At 32.9% G+C, this 24,606-nt stretch overlaps 1 protein-coding gene across 1 annotated transcript in view; it reads right to left on the bottom strand.

Moving 5' to 3' along the window:
- Positions 1 to 6,125: 6,125 nt before the first annotated feature.
- Positions 6,126 to 24,606, bottom strand: part of RASSF9 (Ras association domain family member 9) — a 33,025-nt gene continuing 14,544 nt past the window's right edge. The window contains exon 2 of the mRNA XM_012442103.2: positions 6,126 to 11,039. Coding sequence (XP_012297526.2) covers positions 9,779 to 11,039 — 1,261 coding nt within the window. The 3' untranslated portion in view covers positions 6,126 to 9,778. The remainder of the gene's footprint in view (positions 11,040 to 24,606) is intronic.

Raw genomic sequence — 24,606 nt, 5'->3', positions numbered from 1 at the left:
TTTTTGACAAATTGTCATTTGATACCTGAGCAATAGTCTTTATAACACATAAGTTACATCAACCTCTCTTAACTTTGAAAATTCTGTGGTCTGTTCTGGGATACTTGGACGTTTCTACTGCCTTTAATTGCTCAGTCTATTTTGTATAGAAAATCTTTTCAATGACCATATACAGTGCAACTTTATGTTGTCTTATTAGGTGTTAGGAAACTTTTGGCTATTGCCCCAAATTAAGTATAAACATGTAGTAATCCTTCAAGGAAGAACACATGCATTGCTTATAATAATACTTGTATTATATCTGACCTTATACCTCCGTTTTTGTTCTTTTGATTCACATACAGACTTTTTATTTCAGTGATGGACTGTAGTAAAATAGTTTAAACACACTTTTATAATAGAGTGAAAGTTGCATAAATACTCAAATGAAATAACAGTAGAATGAACAAATAGTTACCCTATAAATAATCCCCAAGAGCCAAGAGAGAAACTGCAGCATAACCTACTCTTCAAACTGATGGGCACTGATATATTTTTTGACATAAGTATAGTGATGCACCTTTCATTATAAAATCAGGAAAATATTGGACTAATAATAGTTACTATAATAATAAGAGTCTACTCTATACAAGGTGAGATGCTGAGTATTTTTCATGCTACATCTCTTGTCCTTAAAGCATTCCAAAAATTTAGGCATTATTATTATTATAATTTTCCAGTTGAGGAACTTCGTGAACAGAATAGTTGAATCATTTGGTTAAAAACACTCAAGTAACTGGGGCTTGAACCCAGATTTGAACCAAATATGCCCGGCTTCTTAAAGAGGACTTGTCTTCATTATTTTGTAGCATAAATTACATTTAATTTGAGCCAAGAAAAATGACACTTTTGGACAGTTAACTAATGTACAAGCCCTGTTAATGTCATAGTTGAGGAAAAAAGTATAAGACACATAAAAAATATCTGTAGTACTTGTATGATAACAGGAGTTCCCACAATGATCTGATTACTTCTTTCATTTTCATCTTAGGCACTATTTTAAAAAGAGACAATAAGCCTTGGGAACCTGTAGTCTATGGAGCAGCCCTTTAACACATTTCTGTTTCCCAGTTATCCTCTGCTTGGGACCTAGTGCTTTTTAGGTTCTCCCAAGCCAATGAGCTCTATGTATCACTTTGGGAATGCTTGGTCTCCACATTCCTTCATTTAGCTTGGTAAAGTGTTTAATCATCAGGTTTGCTGTGAGCTAATAAACCACACTCTAATGCCATTTCTTTAGAATCATTTGGCTAGATATTTAAAATCACAAAAGTTAGTGCTGCAATCCAGACCACCTCAGTCAAATTCACCAGGGTGAAGTTCAGGAATCTGGATTTTTAACAAGTACTCTTTGTATGTTTGTTGTGGAAACAGGTTTGGGAATTACCTCCAAAAGACTCATGACTTGGCTTGACCTAAAAGTTAAATATCCAACTCAGGACACTTTCTTCCTTAGTCTGTCTTACTTTTGAATGACAAATCCCAGTTAGCATTACCACCCTCATCCTTTGTGAAACTTCTATTTCTCATATTATTTGACATTTTTGTATTTTATAATTTTTTGAATGACGACTTCAAGAAGAGGGTGGTATGGGTGGATGCTAAAAAAGGGATATGTACTTTGATATCCATCTTCGGGCTCTTTCCCTCAAGGTAATTTAGAGTTTTGGTCAAAAGATCTCTGCTTGGAAGCAGAACAATTATTACCAATCACCAAGCCATGCACCTGCACTTACTAGACAAGAGTGACTTGCAAGTTTCACATGATACTAACAAACATTTCAAAATTTTAGTTTCAATTCTGAAAAGGTATAAAACATTTCTGTTCCCTTGTCTGACATATGAAAAATGTTGCTTAGAATAATTTGTAAAACTTCAAAAATAGTATTTGAAATGTAAAAGCCATATCTTGATTGTGTATCTGTATAAGTACCAGTATATTTTCCCTGCATGATGGAAACAGGAAAGAGAGAAAGTAGTGTTTATTTTAAATAAAGCATGTAAGCAATATTTTACCTGTAATGGAAATTTAACTTCTCTTTCATTACTTACAATAATAAGAGTTAACATTTATAGAATAACTACAAAGCTCCAGGCACTATGCTTGCCCTTTAGTTACATGTCTAATTTTATTAATATTTATTGGCAAATATTAGGTTCTAATCTCTGTTGGGGACTAGAGATATCAAAATAAATATTACAAGTTACTTTTCTCTCCACCACTGTTTCCAGAATAGCTTTTACTGTTCTGGAAACACACATAATGTTCATTTTTTCCTGGCCATACATTGTTTAGCTAACATAACCATGATTCTTTTGTCTATCATGGCCAATAATAACAAACCTACACCCTCACCCTTACTAATCTGGAAAGAAATGAGAGATAAGAATGAACGTATCAGGAGATGCAGAGTTTTGAGTTTTAACACTCTCCTTTTTCAGTTAGTAGGCTACTTTAATTTAACCTCTTCTTAAGGTGGTTCTACCCAGAATAAAATGAATAGAGCCATGTCCAATAAATAAATACCTAATATTTGTTGTGCATGTACCAAAATCCATTTAATACATTATTTAATAAAATTCGACCAAGCTGAAAACCTTAAAGGCTATCTAATTTAACTTTTTAATTTTTTTTTATTTTTAATTATTTTCTAGGTTGGAATCTAACATCCTGGAATTCAAATTGTTTATGGCCTTCAGGTTTCCAGTTCTCAGTTAGTTGATTGTGACATTGCTCATTACTCTGTAGCTGTTTGATGTTCATAAAAGTCTTTAAAGAGCCTCAGCAAAGAAATAAGAGAGTCAGAAGGATATCATATACAGGAAACACTTTAAAAATCTTTAAATTATAAAGATCCTATATTTTGAAATATATTTGTAGTGGAAAAGAAATATGTCATGCCTGAAATCATCAAGTTAATACAAGTTAATCTCTACCTTTTTCTTTTCTGTTTGCTCATTGTTTGAATTTTTAAGTAGTAACTTGTAAGCATCATTTTCTCATCTCAGAATAATAATTAGTGTTCTAATTTATCACTAACTACACCTATAGATATTAATTAAACAAAACTGAAGAAAAATATTCTCACCACATTGAGTCTATTTGAACTTTTATTTCATCCTAGCAGTACGTAATACTTGTGCTGAGACAACTGCTTCAATAGCTGATAATTTGATTAGCACTTTCTGAAGCAACATACCTATAGAAGGATATTAACAATATTCTGTAGACTTTGAAGTCAACTTGGACTTCTGAATTCCTGGCAAATAAGCATAATAGCAATCATCATTCAAGAAAAAATCTAAATTGCCCTCCATCTTTATGTTTATGTCTCAGTCTCATAAATTATTATCGGACTTGATCTACTAAAGCCCTCCTTCGTTTTGAGCAGATTGTTCTGTGCATTTTTACTTAATATAACAAGCTCATGTCATTTCTTCTTCTTTTAATTATATTTTTAAAAGATAAGTGGTGTTTTATTCTAACAATCATTGAACTCCCATATGGCTTCGTTATTTGCCACCAGGGACAATACTAGCCTCTAGGGAATGCTTGGAAACCTTAGGGGTGAGAGGAAGGGTTAGAGGAAGACATTTTTGCCAGTCCCAATATATAGTGGTAACATTGCCATTTTGTAGGAGGCATCCTGGTGTGTTAAATGTTTTTCAATTAATGGGAGAGTCTAGCAAACTAAAAACTCTTCTGCCAAAATGCCAACAATGCCACAGCTGAGAAACTCTGCAGGTTAACCATTTTTCTTATGCAAACATTCATTTTGTAGCCTCATAAAGTTCCTAACTGGACCAATGATAAAATATACATCCTATTTTTATTTATATCATGGCCATTACAAATATTACTTGTTAAATTGTAGGTATTCTATCCTATGCAAATTAGTACAAATCTTAGACTTCTTTGCATTCAAATATGTTTTAATCTTAATTTTGTTGGTCAGTTAATTCATTTTCCTAGGGTAAGGATAGTTGTTTGTTTGAAATTTCAGAGAATTTTCTAATTTTTTCAGTTTACTTTTCTGTTACGCAAAATAATGTAATGAGGAAAGTCTACGTTCATGAAAGTAACAGTAATTTGAAAATGTGGTTGAAAATTTAAAACTAAAGCATGAATTTACTATAAAGAATTAATGTACTATTAGTACTAATGTACTATTAGTAGTGTAGTATAATAGTACTATAAAGAATTAATGTACTATGAATCAGTGAAGTTATTGAATTCAATGAATAAAATATAGTTTTGAAGTGTGGGCTTAAAACAATGAGTAGGGAATTTCCACGTTTTAACTTGGATGAAGATAATTATCAATTGAATAATCTAATGGAGGGAGAAAAACCTCATTTATGACAGTGACACAAAAGGTATGAAATTCAGAAATAAATCTTACACTATTTGTGCACGAATAAAATAAAGTTTTAAATCCTGCTGAGGAGCATAATTGAAGACTTGAACAAAAGGAAACACATGAGGCTCTCAGACAATAAGTCTCAGTATTAAAATAGTTTTCCCTAATTGTATATATATATTTAGCGTGGTCTCAAATTAAAATACTGGCAGACTATGTTTGTAGCTGTGCAAGATGATTATAAATATTGCAAAATTTAAAAAGCAAGAACAGGAAAATTTTAAAAATAAACATGAGTAATAGGAATATATAAATAATTAAAGTATAACAAATCTTAAAAGGATTATAAATTCACCATAATTCAAATCATGTAGATTTTGAACGTGAATACACAGCCAAATCAATGGGATGGTAGAAAAAGTCCAAAAATAGATTCAAAATATGTACCAGAATTTAGTTCACAATAAAGGAGCTGTTTAAAAACAGTGGCACAACGTTATTTGGCAAATAATGTGAATACCTTGTAATCACCTAAACAAGACTCCATTATCTCCCCACTTTTAAGTGTTGTAACAAACTTAATTTCAGACTGTTGAAAGTTTAAAACTAAAGCACAAATACACTCTAAAGAAGTATTGGAGAAATTATTTTAAAAATTATTTATCATGCAGAGTGAAGGCCTTTTTAAAAATGACCATAAAACACTTCCCAAGTTGCTTGTCCATATATTCAACTATATAACTTAATTTTTTGCATTAAGATAATAAACAAGTTAAAAGACAAATAGCACACTCTGTGAGTGGGAAGAGTACATTAACAACTCAGTGCATAAATATTAATTTTTATAAAGATCAATTATTAATGTTTACTAAAATTAAAAATGCCTTGGTCAATATTTCTTCATCTGGCAATCCAGTCTTACAGAAATGCATTGATGGAATAACATTGTTTATAATAGTAAATTATTGGAAAACATCTAAAAGCCCATAAGGAGGGGATTAGTTAAATAAATTATTACAATTGATACAATGAATTTCCCTACTGCCATCAAACAAAGTAAGGAATCTCTATATGAACAATATAGGGCCATCATCAGAATAACCACATCTCAGAATGAGTAAAGAGTTATGTAAGAAAACTATCAGTAAGAGTGTGCATATTCTTCCACAATAAATTGGAACAAATATGTGTAAAACCTAATAAAAAGTTTTGTTCAATCTTATTTGCTATATATTTATATTTGCTACATACTTATATTTTCATGAAATAACTAATCTTAAAATAAATTGTACATTAGATTACCAATTATATAATTCATGGCCGGGCGTGGTGGCTCATGCCTGTAATCCTAGCACTTTGGAAGGTCGAGGGGGCAAATTGCCTGAGTTCAGGAGTTCGAGACTGCCTTGAGCAACATGGTGAAATCTCGTCTCTACTAAAATACAAAAAAAAATTAGCCAGGTGTGGTGGTGGGTGCCTGTAGTCTCAGCTACTTGGGAGGCTGAGACTCCACAATTGCTTGAACCCAACTGGGGAGGTGGAGGTTGCAATGAGCCAAGATCCCACCACTGCATTCCAGTCTGGGAGACAAAGACTTTGTCTCAAAAAAAAAGAAAAGAAAAAAAAATAGCAATAATTATGTAATTCAAATTGAAAGAAGATTTATTTTTAATATTTTTAATATAGCCAAGTAAAAGACCCCCAAAAATAACATCACATGAAAGGTATAATTATTTCTTTTATTATTTTGGATGAGTAACAACATGAAGAAAGGATATATACTTAATATTTGTCATATCATGTTTATTAAACGAATTAGGCAGCATGAAAAGAAATAGCCTAATATTTAAAAACTACGTATCAGGATAAAAAGTATTTCTTTGTCACTAAAAAAATATGTTTTAAATAGAACAATATGTATACTTGGAAAATAATTATAAAATGCAGCCACAGAAATATATTTTGTCATGTACAGTAGATATTTAAATAAATATAAAAATAAAATTTTAATGAATTAGAATACCTTCTACACACTAATGAGGTGTTATTTTACTTATGAAGGAAAATGAAATAGATATCTTGTTTAGAAGATTTTAAAGTTAATTTGTGTATCTCTTTTTTAAAACCCAACTCTAAAACATGTTTTTTTCTTATAAGCACACAACGCAATAAAAATTCTATAATTTAATCATTAAATCAGCTAAAAGAGACAGCATTTGGGTATTATTAAGTCAGTAATTCTGTGAATTAAAAATTAAAATTAAAATTAATGCCACATTAAAAAAAATGATAATAGAATGAAGATTTAGCTTTCTGTCCCCAAATTTATAAGGTCAATTACTGTTAATGTTTTAAGTCTGCTAAAATACATATTCATTCATGTGCAAAATGCACAAGCATCATTTACCATGTATACAAACACACACACACAAAAGCTACAAACTTCTAAAATTTAGCCATTCAATTCAAAAAGTGAGTAGGGAGCAAAGAAGTTAATAGGAAAGAGTAAGGTTAACAAGACAGATGATAAAGTAACATAATAAGAATCCATTGAAGGAGGTGAATTATTTAAGTGCATAAATATATATAGCCTAAGCCAGAATAAAAATGCTTCCTATGAGAAGTACCTCTAAAGTATTTCTGAGTTCAGAGATGATATTCCAACTGATTAAATGGAACAAATATATTTCATAGAAGAGCTAGCAAATTAAAAAGACTGTGGAAAGGATAAGATTTCAAAGTATAGCAGAAAGAAAAAAAGGAGAATTCCAAGTGGAAGGATGAACAAGGATGAATCTAGGTCTCGTTACAGAAATTAAGAATAGTCAGCTTTGGTTTGTTTCTTCTAGCTGCATATGACAATTTCATAGTTAACCTGTAAGGTTACTCAAGAATTTATACTTTTAAGTTTCTATAGATAATGGTAACATTAAGCTTTCTTTTAAGTTCTATATTTATAATTCTAATTCTCACTTAATTTAATAACAAATAGTTCAGTATGCAGACAGGAGGGCATTGTATTTCAGTACTTCTATTTCTGTTAATATATTAACATATAACTGTAAATTAAAAGATTCACTATAGTAGCTGATAAATAAGATTTAATGATTGTAATGATCAAAACACAAATATATTTTTATAACTAATGAGCAAATGGATATTCTAAAATAAATTTACAAAGCAATGGTACTGCTAAGACTTGCAAACATTATTTACTGTAAAATGTAGATGAATTAACCCTTAAATGCATTACTGTGCTTAAATGTATAAAAGCAGAAGTTAATTCTAAGTTAACTAAGTTTCTAAGATGAAATTATCTCTCCAGGCCTACTTCTTATTAAAACCCCCTTAGAATTTAGATAATTAGTCAAATAGATGAGCATGTTATTTCATTATTTTCTCACTAAGGATAATAGTAATCCAAAGAGATTACCTCCACTGTAGGAAAATGTTACAATTGGTTTACCATTTATGATGATCTTCTGAATTTGATCCCCATTAGTGAAAATAAATATATGTCAGTAGCTTATACTGTTGAATAATTTTATGGACTCTTAAGCAGGTGAACTTTCCTTTCACTGATGGCTATTCAATTCCATCTTTTCTTCAAAAAAAAAAAAAAGTCAGAATTATTGCTCCCTATCACTGTATTTTTCCATGGAATGGAAACTTCTATTTTTCTTACCAGCTAACTTGAAATATGACCTAAAAATATCTATTTTGGTGCAAGAAATCATAGTATAAATGCTCACGAAACCGAAACAGTAAGAACATTCTAAATATCTTCCCAAAGATGTGTTAAAAGACAGGAATGAACAAATACGTTAAGAATATTTAAGGAACAATAAATTTTAAAAAATGAGTTAACAATAAAGTTTCTTTAAAAAAGGTAAATACTTTTCAAATTTTGAAAGTAATACAATAAGGAAACTGAGTTAAAACCTGCACTAAAGTATGCATAAGAATAAAAGAGAAGAAATGAGAAAGATTGGGACCCTCAACCAATGTCCATATATTAAAATTAAGTAAAGTAATTCTACTTACATGTGCACTGACATACGGGAAAGGTATCAGCTAAATAAAAAATAAACTGCAGCAGTATTCAGTTAACAGTACAATAAAAATTAATATTTTATTATAATTGCATCATGTGTTTTGGCAGGAAGGAAGAAAAGGATAAAGGGAAGACAGGAGAAGGAGAAATGAAGGTAGGAAAAGACAGGAAGAAAGGCAGGCAGGAAGGCAGATAAGAAGAAAGTTAGCAAAGAAGGAAGAAAGAAGAAAGCACATTTCCAATTAAAAACCAAGCAACACCATAGTCTGCCATAGTAATGACTGTCAGTCAGGGTAAGACCTAAATAATCACTTCTATTTCTTGGATTCTTACTAGTGTGTTTGGGATTTTGCTAGTACTTTTTTAAGAACGAAGGTTTTTTTTTAGCAAAATAAGTCTTTTGTCCATGTGATTTCCCCTCTGTAGGTTCAGAAACAAAATGCTAATAATTATAGTGGATAGAATTCTATTTATTCACAGAGGATTCCAAATTCCTTTACTGCAACTTTTGCAGACAGAACACAAACAACACTATGACTCTGATTTTCTCTTTAACGCTCACTTAGTGAATAAACCTGCACAGAACATGGGTTTGGTCAGGAGATCTGTATTGCCAGATAGCAAAAACCCATGCATAGCTCTTAATAATTTTAGGGTTCTTTATAAAAATTGCTGTTTGTACACAACACTTAGCCCTGCCTCATCTATACCCTATACATGTCTGATTGCCTGCCAATATTTATACATGTCCCAACAGCAGCCTGTTTCATAGCTCTCAATAGGTAGAAGGGCTCAGGAAGTGATATACATGATACGTTGTATTATCAAAGGATCAATTAAAAGAATCAGAATTTGAATTAATACAGTTACAACACAGTAGCTCCCACATACTTTACAGATTAAAAAATTCCTATGATACAGTGTTGAAAAAATATATATTACAGCACATTTTAATTCTATTTCTTTATGTGTGACTATTTGGACTGTCTAATATTGAGGATTGCTTTTTAAGTTTATGTAAATCATTTTCCATAGACACTCTGGAAAATTATCATGTGATTTCCATCAAATTATTTCTATGTTCTATACCTACAAGCTATTTGTGCTGCATTCGTAATAAATAGTTCGTTGCTTAAACCTGTAATAATTAAAGTCCCCTTGGAAATCTCACATCAAAAACAACACATTTCTCTACTTTTTATTAACTAGTGAATACTATAATATGATTTACATTTTTTTCAGAAAGCTGTGTTTAAAATAAGGTTTCCTATTAAATTAAACAAACATTAAAACATGAAATCAGGTCAGAAAGAACCCATTCGAACTACGTTGACAACAGCACCACATCTCCTACAGTTGTTTCAGAGTCCTGACTGTGGTTAGAACTGATACCAGTGTCCGAGTCTGTGTCATTTGTGTAATTGCTAAATACCCTTTGAGTAAAGGGAGGAATCTCCCCATTGCTGCTGGGAACTTCAGATTCCTCTGCTCTGTTTTCTTTTAACTGGCACCCATCTTTGTTGCTAATGTGAAGTGAATTGAACTCCTTGGCCAGGAGTTCATATTCTTTTGCTTTCATCTGAAGCAATGAGTCACTATATTTAATCTCTTTCTGGATGCCACTCAAATGAGAGTGAATTTTCAAACCAGCTTCCATGCTTTTCTCCAAATCACACTTGATACTTTCCAAATTAGAGTTTTCCAGTTCACTTGCAGCTGCCCCTTCTGCATCTTCATTTATATCAATGCAAACACATTTTACCTCTTTTTCTATTTCAGCAGAGAGCTTATCAATGAGTGTTCGGTAATATTTTAGTTGTTCTTCCAGCTGTCCAATTCCATCACTTTCATTTAGGTCCTCCAGAGTCTGGTTTTCCTCACACTGCAAGTCTAGATTTTGCTCAATTTCACTGAAACTGGGCATTAAATATGCATTCTGAACGTAGTTTTCTCCATCATTTTCTACCCGATCAAGATGGAACTTAGCTTCACACTTTTCAATTTCCAGATCCAGCTCTTTCATTCTCTTGACTTGCTGATGAATAGTATGGTCCTGGGAAATGATCAGATGAACTAATGTCTCCATATTATCTCGATCATGAGAAACTGTGTCCTGCTTTATTTTAGCCAGTTTCCGGAAAGTTTTTCTGACGATTCTTTTTTGTTTATCTGGTGGCAATGTCTTCATGTAGTTTGCTGGGGTGAGCTCCCAGAGTTTTTCTGTGTTTTGCACTAATTTGGCTTCAGCTGTCCGCCACAAAGGAACTGGAAGAAAAGCATCTGCTTTGACCAAAACAAATTGCATATTGGGCTGCTCCTCTCCCCATGCTTTCCAAAGCTTCAGGATTCTAGTTAGTGGAGGAAGAACCCGTTCTGAGCCCCTCCACTTCTCTATGATGCAGTAATCACTGGGCTTCCCCAGGAGAAATCGTTTCTCTCCAAACTTCGCTTCGTGTTCCTCAAGCAAAGCCTGGATGACATCAGCAGACGTGGTGCGTTTAGTCAGCCCACAGACAATCTTCTCTTCTTGGCAAACCCAAACCACAATTGCCTTCTCTTCTGAGTCCATGTCTTTAGTTGGAGATCTAAAAGCAAAACAAAAGCACATTATATTTTTGTCATCACCTGTGTAAACTCTGAAAGATGGTTTAAAATTAATATCCTTTCTAGACTTTTACCCTTAATGAGAGAGGCATTTTAACGTTGAGATTAAGAGTCAGAAGATTGATGGGGCATGGTGGCTCATGCCTGTAATCCCCACACTTTCAGAGGCCAAGGTGGGTAGATCACCTGAGGTCAGGAGTTTAAGACCAGCCTGGCCAACATGGTGAAACCCTGTCTCTAATAAAAATGCAAAAATTAGCTTGGTGTGGTGGTAGGCACCTGTAATCCCAACTACTCAGGAGGCTGAGGCAGGAGAATTGCTTTAACCCAGGAGCTGGTGACTGCAGTGAGTGAAGATTCTGCCACTGCACTCCAGCCTGGGCAACAGAGCAAGACTCCATCTCAAAAAGAAAAAAAAAAGTCAGAAGATTTAATGTAAGAAAAAAATAAAAATCATGAAAAATGTCTTAATTGTTATTTCCTAGTGTGCTCTAGGAATAGCAAACTTTCACATAAGACAACTGAGGCTATTTTAATTGAAGCATGGGTAGGAATTGTGAAATCATAGTTTAAAATAGTACAATATGGAAAAATAGTCATTATGTAGCAACTGTTTATTGCATGCCAACTATGTGCCAGACACATCTGAAGGAACTAAAGATATAGTAATAATAGAAGACAAGAATGTTGACATGAATATGTAAGTAATGTAATATCAAATCCCAGTAAATGCTATGAAGAACATTAAACCAGATGAAGGAATAGAAAATGACTTGGAAGAAGGGAGATCTATTTTATTTAGAGTGCTTAGGACAGTCTTCTTCAAGGAGGTGACATTGGAATAGAGACGTCAATTATCAAAAAGAGGCAACCAGAGTTCTCAGGAAAGAATTCCAGGAAGAATGAGCAGAAGTGTAAGGATCTAGGGGCAGCAATAATGTGAATGTAGTGGGAGGATGAGGATAACAGAGTTGGAAATTACTGCTCTTGGGAAGGAGAGATCAAATGATAGGCAGTGGAGGGGATGGAGAAAGGCAACATCTCCTTTCTCCATCCCCTCCATTGGAGAAGGGGGAAGCTAGTGTTAGCTAACACTTTCCTTAGCTAAAGCCACTGGAAAGTGGAAGCTGCTAAAAAGTTTTAAGCAGAGATGGAACTAATTTATGCTTTGCCTATGTCTGTCCTCTGTTTGTGAAATGAACTGAAAAATAGGAAAGAATAGAAGCAGGAAGCCTATTGCATCAATCTAGAAGAGAGATGATGATTTCCCAGACTAGAGTTTGAACAGTACAGATATCATAAAGGAATCAGATTTTGGATATAGATGATTAGATAGATACCCCCTACCCAGCATACAGAGGCACACACATGTATTTATGTAAATATACATACTATATAGTATGTATATTTACATAATATACATACTATATAGTATGTATATTTACATAATATACATAGATATATGGGCTTGACAGTAATTTTCTCTGTACTGGGGGAAAGGGAAAAATACTTTTCAGTTCTCTGGAGAGAAAATGACACAAGTAGTAAAAGAAGCAAATTCCGTGATGTCTAGGCCATACCTATGGGAGAATCTTTAAGATCATATTTTCCATCATGACTATATATCAAATTGAATGTGTCTTTCATAATACCTCTTTAAAAGAATGCTAAGAAACAAATTACATGAAATGAATTAAAATAGAATATTATTTATAATGGTATAACAGTTTTGAGTAGCAATTGGCTTCTTGTGACAGTTAAGTCAAAATCATTTATTACTTTATTTATGTAGTTCACTCAAAGAATATGAGTCCATGAACCACATACCAAAGAAATTTTCCCTGGCTCCTATAATATTTAACATTTAGAATTTATAATGTTTATGTTTTGATAGCAATAGTGATTAATTCTATGTTGTTATCTTTATTCTAAATTAACTAATTCTTATACTTTGGTTATTGACTCACCCGAGGTCAAAAAGTGATTACTAAAGGTAAAAGATAAATCAGGGATGCCAAATAACACTAAAGATTAGGTCTAGTTCCTAGCAAAGAGATCCCAGGAAAATGGAAGTATTCATATCGAGGAAGTAAAATGTTGTAAGTGATTATTCAAATAATCACACTGAATTGTGATAATTCTCTTATAAAATATTTTGCACTTAATTGACTTAGTATCAAATATATTTTGAAATTATATTTTGAAGTAAATATGATATTTGACAATGTTTATAATTCATCATTTAATAATTGTAAGCAGCAAAAGAGTAGGTTAGAAATTAGGACAACAAACTAACTTTCATATTTAGATTAGCAGAGAAATAATACACAATTATTTTCTAAACAAAAAAAAAGCAAGTTCTTTAAGTAGCTAATACTACGCTCTGTGTTATGGCTACATAGCACAAGTCAGCTCTAAATAAATCCTTATCTTGATATGTTTTGATCATGTACATGCAATATTCATGTACTAATTTATAATTAATATAAATTAGAGTTCATTTACTTCAACTAGGATATTTGAAAAGCTGTAAACCATATTCTATGTACTTATTGCATGTTAAATTACAAAATTTTTAAATTGATAGTAACTATCAATCCTAAGGTATCTAAAATATTCCAGACACTGTTCAAATCGCTTGCATGTATGAAGTAATTTTATTGTCACCATTCTGTAGGTAGGTAAAAACTATCCTCATTTTACAGATAAAGCAAGCAAAGCACAAGAGGTGTTGGTAGCTTGCCTGAGGTCACACAGTTAGTGGTGCAGTGAAGGTTCAAACTCTGGCAAGAACACTATAATCAAAACAGCATGGTACTGGTACCAAAACAGAGATAAAGACTAATGGAACAGAACAGAGGCCTCAGAAAGAATGCCACACGTCTAAAACAATTTTATCTTTGACACATCTGACAAAAACAATAAGGAAAGGATTTCCTATTTAATAAATAGTTATGGGAAAACTGGCTAGCTATATGCAGAAAGCTGAAACTGGATCCATTTCTTATACCTTATACAAAAATTAACTCTAGATGGAGAATATTTAAACATGAGGCTTAACGCAATAAAAGCTCTAGAAGAAAACCTAGGCAATACCGTTTAGGACATAGGCATGGGCAAGGACTTCATAACTAAAACACCAAAAGCAAGTGGCAACAAAAGCCAAAATAGACAAATGGGATCTAATTAACCTTAAGAGCTTCTGCACAGCAAAAGAAACTATCAATAGAGTGAACTGGCAACCAACAGAATGGGAAAATTTTTAGCAATCTACCCATCTGACAAAGGGCTAATATCCAGAATCTATGGAGAACTTAAACAAATTTGCATGAAAAAAACAAATAACCCCATTAAAAAGTGGGCAAAGGATATAAACAGACACTTTTCAAAAGAAGACATTTATGCAGCCAACAAACATCTGAAAAAAGCTCATCATCACTGGTCATTAGAGAAACGCAAATCAAAACCACATTGAGATATCACCACACTCCAGTTAGAATGGAGATCTTTAAAATATCAGGAGATAACAGTTACTGGAGAGGATGTGGAGAAATAGGAATGCTTTTACACTGTTGGTGGGAGTGTAAATTAGATCAACCATTGTGGAAGACAGTGTGGCAATTCCTCAAGGATCTAGAAATAGAAATACCATTTGACCCAGCAATCCCATTACTGGGTATATACCCAAAAGATTATATAAATGATTCTATTATAAAGACACATACACACATATGTTTATTACATCACTGTTTACAATAGCAAAGACTTGGAACCAACCCAAATGCCCATCAATGATAGACTGGATAAAGAAAATGTGGCACATATACACCATAGAATACTATGCAGCCATCAAAAAGGATGAGTTCATGTCCCTTGCAGGGACATGGATGAAACTGGAAATCATTATTCTCAGCAAACCGACACAAGAACAGAAAACCAAACACTGCATTTTCTCACTCATAAATTGGTATTGAACAATGAGAACACACAGACACAGGGAGGGGAACATCACACACTGGGGCCTGGGGGGTGGGGGGGTAGGGGAGGAATTGCAGTGGGTGGGGGGCATGGGGAGGGATAGCATTAGGATAAATACCTAATGTAGATGATGGGGCAATGGATACAGCAAACCACCACCATGGCATATGTATATCTATGTAAGAAACCTGTACAATCTGCACATGTACTCCAGAACTTAAAGTATAATAAATAAGAATAAAAAAAGAAAAGAAAAAGGAAAACTGCCTCCAGAGTCTGCAGTTCTAACCACTACACCATAAAAACAAATTTGTAAGTTTGATAATTAGATATGCAGATTAATTTGGAAATTAAATGAAAGACTTTTTTAACAAGAACTTAAATTAGTCTTTGATACCAGTGGAATGAATCATAGTGCCCCATTAGAGCACTCAATTGATCAAGAAATAGAGCAGCCATAAAGAAATGTGTGCAGAAATTGTTCTCTTCTGTGCCTTTTTAATTTTAGTCAAATCTTGCTTTATAGCTGATACAGTTATAAAAGATTTCTGGCTGACCTGGATATCTCCCTTAGCTGACAAAACTCTCATGTATCCAAAAGCCTCTGTTGTTGTCTCCTTAGAGCAGTTCCTATTTCCTGTAGCAGACCTATAAATTCTTCATGCCTACACTAGAGCTGTGAAGGAGACTCAGAAACTGAGCTTATAATCCTTTTGTATAGTAGAATGATGATGATGATGATGATGATGATGATGATGATGTATGTGACAATTCCCAATACTCCCATGACCTCTATTCGAATTGGAATCCTTCCTGCTTTGGAAGGATCACATTCTTGTATATTGTGGCCTCCTCTAGAGATCTTGTTAAATTTGATAATATTAAATATATCATAAGGTTTACACAGAAATTTTTTTTTGTTACTTAGAATACTTCTGTTCATTTTAAAGATAGTTTATAATCACATAATATATTTGAAAATTATTAATACATATACAAGAGAAATATTTTAATGTTCATAATGCTATAATATACATTTTTATTTAATACCCTCTGAAATATTAATGACATTCATTTGTAAATATTTTAACTAACATATAGCAGAAATGATTGGATTGAAATTTTAAATTTATGATTTTATCTTAATTTTTACTAACAGATTTTAAAAATTCAGCTAAATAATTTTTTAAAATTCTATATATTCTTCACTATAATACTGCAATGTAGACATCTGATATATTTCTCCAAATAAAAATAAGAATAATAGAGCTGCAAAAATTCTGGAAAGTATACTGTATAAATACAGGTTATTAGCAATGATAATGAAATTACCACTATTATTATTTAATACAGAGAATTTTGTAGTGTTTTTAGTATTCTTATTCAGTAACTTTATTGGACTTACTACAGTAGTTAGCAATATTATTTTATAAATATTTTCTGACATATGCACAATATTTTTTCACCTGTTTCAACCAGTCTATTTTTTTGGCATGTACACTACCAAAATAAAATAACTCTTAACCAAATAAGAGGCATTTTAAAAATCATTAGTATACACTTTGGATCAAAGATAAGCCAAGAATGTTTTTAATGTTTCCCTGATTTATGGTTTTCTGATTTTGTTTAAATTTGTGCTAATGAGGCACATTTCACTAAAAATATATATATGTATATATACCTGGTTATTCATCTACACCAGGTTCATTATTCAGGTTTTGCCTTTTTAGGATATCTTCATCACAAATTCAAGAACATTTATATACTAATGAAACTTTCAACAACATGTGTTAGCCTCACAGGTATATTTCCATATTCACTCTCAAATATTAGTGAAAAATTGAATATGAGACTTATTACATTGACTCTATTGTGAAGCAAGAGCTCAAAGTAGTTCTCCATTGATAAGTAGCATTAATAACATAAAAACAGTTTCACAGAATTAAAATGAGTTGGCCTTAATAAAAAAGGCAACATTCATACAATAAAATATTCTTTCAATATACTATAATTGAGTAAGCACAAAGCATCAAGTAATAAACAGTTTAAATCTTGAAGTTTTAAGATAAAATATTGTCTATGATATTGCAATGTCAAATTGAAGATTTAACAAAATTTATATTTACAGAAAAGGAACTTAGTGTGAAGGTAGGGAAAAATGAAGATAAATAGATAAGATTTGGCTATCTTTATTCAGTTGTCCAAAGATAAAAGACACTAAAGTTAGACCCTGGAAAATCAATCAAAGAGCAAAATTTCTTCCTAGAGTATAGTAGACACTAAACTTTAGCTGAAATTTTATATATAAAACATACCAGGATAAATACTGAACCCATTTTCAAAACAATAAGAATAAATAAAATATTAGATTATTAATTAATAATTACATTATAAGATATACTTCTAAAACCCAGTATATAAACACAAGGATGCAATCATAAATATGTATGGACTATATTTGGAACTCTGAGTGCATTTTTCCATAGAATATATGAAACAACTCTTTATTTCCTAGGCCAGCCTGGAAAGTGTAATACTAATGCAATCTAGATTCCAAGGGAAATGCTTTTATTGCTTGAGTCTGCAGAACAAGACTTTGTGCTTGAAAATCGGGGTCTGGACGTTTTCAGTTTCAAGCTATTGGTGACACCTATGCCTAGAGATTGTGATGGAAACGTCCATCAGATTGAAGGATAAGGCCTGTGAAGCTTTAGGGGCATATCTGAATCTTGGCCAGTTTCCCAAAGACTAGTCTTTGTTTCCTTCTTATTATCATTATTTATTCTTTAAACTGAAATTTATCTCAGTGGTTCCCTACCAAGGGTGATTTTGCCCCCGGGGAACCGTGTGACAATGTGTAGAGACATTTTTGCTTTTCACATCAGGTGGCACTGTTGACACACCCTGTTCCAGATTTAAAACAAAACAGTATGTATCCAGTAGGCAGAAGCCAGGAACATAAATATCCTACAATGCACAAGACAGCCTCTCATATCAAATAATTATCTGGCTTGAAATGTCAATAGTGGCACTGTTGACAAACCCTGTTCCAGATTTAAAATAAAACATACTTTCATCATAGTTCCCCCTTTACCCCTTTTTCTTGCCTCTTCTAGGGAATCTAATAGTAAAATGTACTAAAGCAAAAATAAGCCAGGGAGACCCACCAATCTCAAGTAGTCTGAAACGTATGATGAAGTTTGGCATTCTATTTAACAAAATCTGAATAGGACTTTTGTTTTTTTATAACTCCTTTTCATCTCATCATCAATCTTTTTTTTTTTTTTTTTTTTTGAGACGGAGTTTCGCTCTTGTTACCCAGGCTGGAGTGCAATGGCGCGATCTCGGCTCACCGCAACCTCCGCCTCCTGGGTTCAGGCAATTCTCCTGCCCCAGCCTCCTGAGTAGCTGGGATTACAGGCACGTGCCCCCATGCCCAGCTAATTTTTTGTATTTTTAGTAGAGACAGGGTTTCACCATGTTAACCAGGATGGTCTCGATCTCTTGACCTCGTGATCCACCCACCTCGGCCTCCCAAAGTGCTGGGATTACAGGCGTGAGCCACCGCGCCCAGCCCTCATCATCAATCTTTATGCTTGCTATAATTAATTCTACGTAACTGAGCCTCCCTTTGTTAACTCCGGAGCTGGTTCTAAGGAATGGGGTTAATTTTAGTTCATGGAAAGGCTTCCATTCATGGTCTTGTAAATTTTTCTTCTTGATAAAGAAATTGTTCTTGAATATATGGCCACTAAAATTTGGAAATGAGCTATGGGATAAAAAGATGTGTCGATGACATGACATACTCAGAATGGTGGAGACCCATGCAATGATATGGTTGTGGTAGGGCTAGGCGTCAGCACAATGGGTTATTATTGCAATTCTTTTATATGCCTTCCTCAAAGTTATTTCTGTCCTGGACAGAAAGGACAAGCAAAGATAAAAATTAGGAAGGGAGATTTCTAGGCACTCAAAGTTTAAGGAAAGAGGTGACCAAGAAATTATTTTCAGTCTTTATAACATGAAAGGGAAACCACACAGACAACTGTAGGAAATGAGAGAGAGAGAGAGAGAAAAAAAAAAAAACCCTCTGGTTTAGGGGAGTTTTAGGCATAAAAGATAGATCTAAGTAAGTCAGGGACAGACCTTAAAAAATAGTTTAGCAATAAAATTAAATTGAATATAACATATGTCTTTCATTGTCCAGAAGACATTCTGGAATCTAATACTGTCACAAAGTCACCATTATTCATGTGAATTGGTGATATGCATTATTCCAAACAAAAATGTGGTCATTTGTGCTTTCTGATTGCTGCATATAAAACATTGGTTACTCCTTTGGGTGTATACCCCATAATGGGATTGCTGAGTCTAATGGTATTTCTGAATTTTGGTCTTTGAGGGATTGCCACATAGTCATCTACAATGACTGAACTAATTTACACTCCTAACAACAGTTTATAAGCATTCCTTTTTCTATACAACCTTTCCAGCATCTGTTATTTTTTAAATTTATTATTATTATTATTTTGAGACAGAATTTCGCTCTTTTTGCCCAGGCTGGAGTGCAATGGCACGATCTTGGCTCACTTCAACCTCCACCTGTCAGGTTCAAGCGATTCTCCTGCCTCAGCCTCCCAAGTAGCTGGGATTACAGGCACCACCATGCCTGGCTAATTTTGTGTTTTTAGCAAACACAGGATTTCTCCATGTTGGTCAGGCTGGTCTTGAGCTCCGAACCTCAGGTGACCCACCTGCCTCAGCCTCCCAAAGTGCTGGCATTACAAGTGTGAGCCACCACACCCAGCCCCATCTGTTATTTTTTGATTTTTTTAAATAATAGCCATTCTGACTGGCATGAAATGGTATTTCATTGTTTCAATTTGCATTTCTCTAACGATCAGTGATGACCTTTTTTTCGTCTGATGGTTGGCCACATGTATGTCTTCATTTGAAATGTTATCTATTCATGTCATTTGCCCACTTTTTTATGGGATTGCTTTTTTTTCTTGTAAATTTGTTAAGTGCCTTATAGAGGCTGAATATAAAAAACGCATGCACATACTCATATGTTCATTGCAGCACTATTCACAATAGCAAAGATATGGAATCAACCTAAATGCCCAGCAATGGTAGATTGAATTTTAAAATGTGGAAAATATACACTATGGAATTCTATGCACTCATAAAAATATGAGATCATGTCCTTAGCCGGGATATGGATAGAAATGGAGTCCATTACCCTGGGCAAACTAACACAGAAACAGAAAACCAAATACTGCATGTTCTCACTTGTAAGTGGGAGCAAAATGATGAGAACACGTGGACATACAGAGGGCAGCAACACACAGTGGGACCTTTCAGAGGGTGGAGGGTGGGAGGAGGGAGAGGTTCAGGCAAAGTAACTAATGGGAACTGGCTTAATATCTGGGTGAGGCGATAATCTGTGTAACAAACCCCCATGATACAAGTTTACCTCTGTAACACTGGTACCCATGAACTTAAAAGTTAAAAAAAAAAGCAACAGTTACTAATGTTCTACATTTTATCAGCATTTGGCTAAGACAGTGTCATAGCCTGATTTTTTTTTCATGCTATAGAAGGTAAATAAATGTTTTCAGCAAAAATTTTCTTTCCATAGGGAAATGAGGATTATTTTCCTAAAACATAGTACACATAATTCCCTTCAAAATTTCAGTTAAATGTCTGTATATTGATATAATCCTTAGTAGATAGAAGTTTATTTTACTCTAATATCATATACAATTTAAAGTCATAGCATGAAATAAAACCAGAATTAGTACAAAATATTATTCTGACATTGTGTGATATTCTGACATTGCAGTATAGAATAATAATATAGAGAAAAAATTGATTTCTGCTCAGAGAATCTGACACAGCAGGAAACCCAGATTTTAATAACGTTTCCATAAAATTACACTTTTTATGAAAAATATAAATGACTAAGCCAGTTATGGAAATCCCTTCTAGACAGAATATCTTATGCAAATAAGTTATTGAGTCTTACAGAGAATGAGGTCCAGCCAACTGAACCCCTCAGCAGCTCACTGTGTATGGCATTCATATTAAAAACATTCCAGCAAACAAAACTTGGAGATAGAATAACTCAAAGATGCCAAGTTCAGAAATAGAATTAGGAATAAGAGCTATAAACAATAAGACAAGATATTATATTTCAGTATATTTATCTCAGGCTCATATTTATAGAATGTGTAGAAATTCATACTGCTTTGAATAAATGCATATAATACATTAAATAATAAAGATGAGTTTTATAAAGAACTAGTTTACTAAATTAATCTCTGTTCCAGAAATTGTAAACTTGTATCTGGGTTTGCAAACCCAGATCTACACCAATTATGAAGTTTAAAATGTTTAAGATCCCATGAATAGTCAGTTTAGATGGTTCAAATACAATGTCATAGCCATTTTCAAACTAAAAGATCACACTTTCAAATTTCATACTACCTTTTCCCAAGAATCAGTTATTAGAGTACAAATATAATTTGTTTACCTAATAAGTTAATTTAGCTTTATTATGACTATGTAAAAGAAAAATGTATCTTTTGTATAATATGACTGAGTGTCTTTGTAATTAGAGAAAAGAAGTGATCCAAATCCAAGCAGAAATTTAGAGACAAAATTGGGCAAGAATAAACGCTTACATGTATGATTTTAAAGAAAAACTTTTATATCAATAAATTACATTTATTCTAGGTTACTTTACCTCCAAATAAATTGTTCATTTTAAGCTATGGCATATAAATTAGCATAATTTGTTTCAACATGTATTTGTTAATGAAACTTCAGTTTTGACAAATATGATTCCATGTTAATATAAAAGAAATGGAAGATAAAATGATCTTTATATTAAAAAATTGTCATATAGCTGGAAAGAAAAAAATATGTTTAGAGAAATAAATTTTTAAAACTCAAGACCACACTAAGCATTACTAGAAATCATAAGATATGCTATGCTCTATACAAATGTACTATACAATTTCAGAGAAGAAAAACAACAATAAAGTTAAGTAGTCTTTAGTAAATAGTAAAAAAGACATAGAAGGTGTCCTCAATTTCTTCACAACTTCCATAACCCTTTGTAGAAAGAGCTTCAAGAGATTTAATGAGGGATGAAGGTGGTAATTTAGATCTGTCTGTAAAGGAGACCTATTCAAATTGTTCCTTAACATGATTAATGTGGGCATGGTAGCTGAGGAATATACACAGACTCCTAAGTTTTTAAATAAATTTGAAAAAGAACTATAACATTATTTCATAATTTCTCTACTGAACACCTGAATAAAATATTGAATTGTCCATTCAATTCAGATTTTTTAAAAATATTTTAAAACCTGGGCTAAACAAAGTTTTTTCATAGTATTATAAACCTCCAAAAAAATATAATGAGTAACTTGGAAGAAATAAAATGCGTGTATGTTTGATTAATAGCTTTTTCACATACTAGACAATGTTTTTTACTGCTTTAAGGATTCTTTTTTATTTCCTTTTCATTTTTTTAGAGACAGATTCTCATTATGTTGCTCAAGCTGTTCTCAAATTTAAGTGATGCTTCCACCTCCCAAGGTGCTGGGATTACAGGCATGAGCCACAGTGCCTGGCCACTGTATTCATTCTGGATTATACTACAACATGTATAATACAAATTAGCAAAATGTGGATCTCAAATAAGAAAATTTAATATGATCTATTCATTCCAGCATGTGGAGATAATTAATATTTAATTTTTTATCAAAACCAAAGTAATACCAACATTTAATGAACATTTACTATGTGCTATGCTCTAAGTGCTTTACATGTTCAAACCTATTTAATCTATTTCCCAAACCAATAAGGATGTACTAAAATTGTGCCCATTTTATGGATGAGTGAACGAATAAGTGCAGACAGATCATTATGCACATCTAAGCTTCAATTTTCTCACCCACATAACACAGCCAAATCACAAGTTTGTAATAAATATTAAATTACACAATATATGTGAAGTTCCTAATCAGTGACTGATACATAGTTGGCATTTGTAATGACTATTCCCTGTCTGCTTTAGAAAAACCAAAAAAAGAAGACAACAATAATGTAGTTATATGAAGACCACCGGAACACCAAGTCCATATTTGTAAATATTAGTAGCTTGTCTAGATATTTAAACATACAAAGCTAAAATGTCTCTGCTAGTTTTGGAAACAGAAAATTGAAAAAGATAACTGGTTAAGTTATTTTTCTAGTTTTCTTTAGACTTGTTAATTCTTCAATAAATAGGTGATAAGTCAATGTTTTGATGTTCAAATAAATTTGGAAATTATTTGGCTACCACAGGGTTGGCAAACTATAGCCCTTTGATCATATTCAGGCCACCATCAGTTTTTGTATGGTTTATGCACTAAGAATGTGTTTTACATTTTTTAATGTTTTTAAAAATCAAAAGGAAAATAACTAGCTTAGACAGGAAAATAATGAGGTTCAAATTTCAGTGTCCATAAAGTTTTATTGAAACCCAGCCATGCTCATTTGTTTACATACTGTCTATGGCTGTTTTCATGCTGCAATCATGAAGTTGAGTATCTGAGAGAGAGTGATCTTATGGTTCACAAACCTTAAAATATTTACTGTTAGTCCTTTACTGAAAGCTTGCTAACCCCTGGATAAACACATTGACATAGGTTTCTTTAAGAATTCTGAGGACATTTAATATGATAATGTTACATCATAAAATCCCCAAGAAAAGGAAAATTATTTCAGTATATAGTATTTTCTTTTTTTTTTTTTTTTTTTTTTTTTGAGACGGAGTTTCGCTCTTGATACCCAGGCTGGAGCGCAATGGCGCGATCTCGGCTCACCGCAATCTCCGCCTCCTGGGTTCAGGCAATTCTCCTGCCTCAGCCTCCTGAGTAGCTGGGATTACAGGCACGCGCCACCGTGCCCAGCTAATTTTTTGTATTAGTAGAGACGGGGTTTCACCATGTTGACCAAGATGGTCTCGATCTCTTGACCTCGTGATCCACCCGCCTCGGCCTCCCAAAGTGCTGGGATTACAGGCTTGAGCCTCAGTATATAGTATTTTCTAAATGTATTTGCCCTTGGCACATTTCACAATATTTAATGTTTACATGAAACATCTGTAATGAACAAATTCAACTATTTTTTAACTATATAAAATGAAAAATGTCATCTTTTTTTCCTCAGAAGCCACCTATATTTGCTAACAGGAAATTAAATAATATTTCCCTCATGTAAATAGTATATGACTGCATATAATTCTATTCAAATTATGATGGGATCTCTTACGTAAAACATTAAAAATTTTTTCAAGAATACATATTGAATGTCAATCTAGGAGACAGTTGCATGCCTTCTTTAAATTTTAGAGAATTGTTCAATTTATTTTTACTAAGTTTCAAAGCAGGATATGTTTCCCACTTGTTCAGCCTTTAAAAGCTACATTGATCAATAAATTCTAAGTTTGTCTGGCTACTTTCTATACTTAAAAAATAATCACCTCAGAAAACTGAAGGCATTTTAGGTAAAGCG

The sequence above is a fragment of the Aotus nancymaae genome, unplaced genomic scaffold (assembly GCF_030222135.1).
Source record: "Aotus nancymaae isolate 86718 unplaced genomic scaffold, 86718_ANA_hifiasm-v0.15.2.pri h1tg000016l, whole genome shotgun sequence".
NCBI classification, from domain to species: Eukaryota; Metazoa; Chordata; class Mammalia; order Primates; family Aotidae; genus Aotus; species Aotus nancymaae.
Note: the sequence above shows the minus strand (reverse complement) of the source record. Positions and strands in the feature narration are given on the sequence as shown.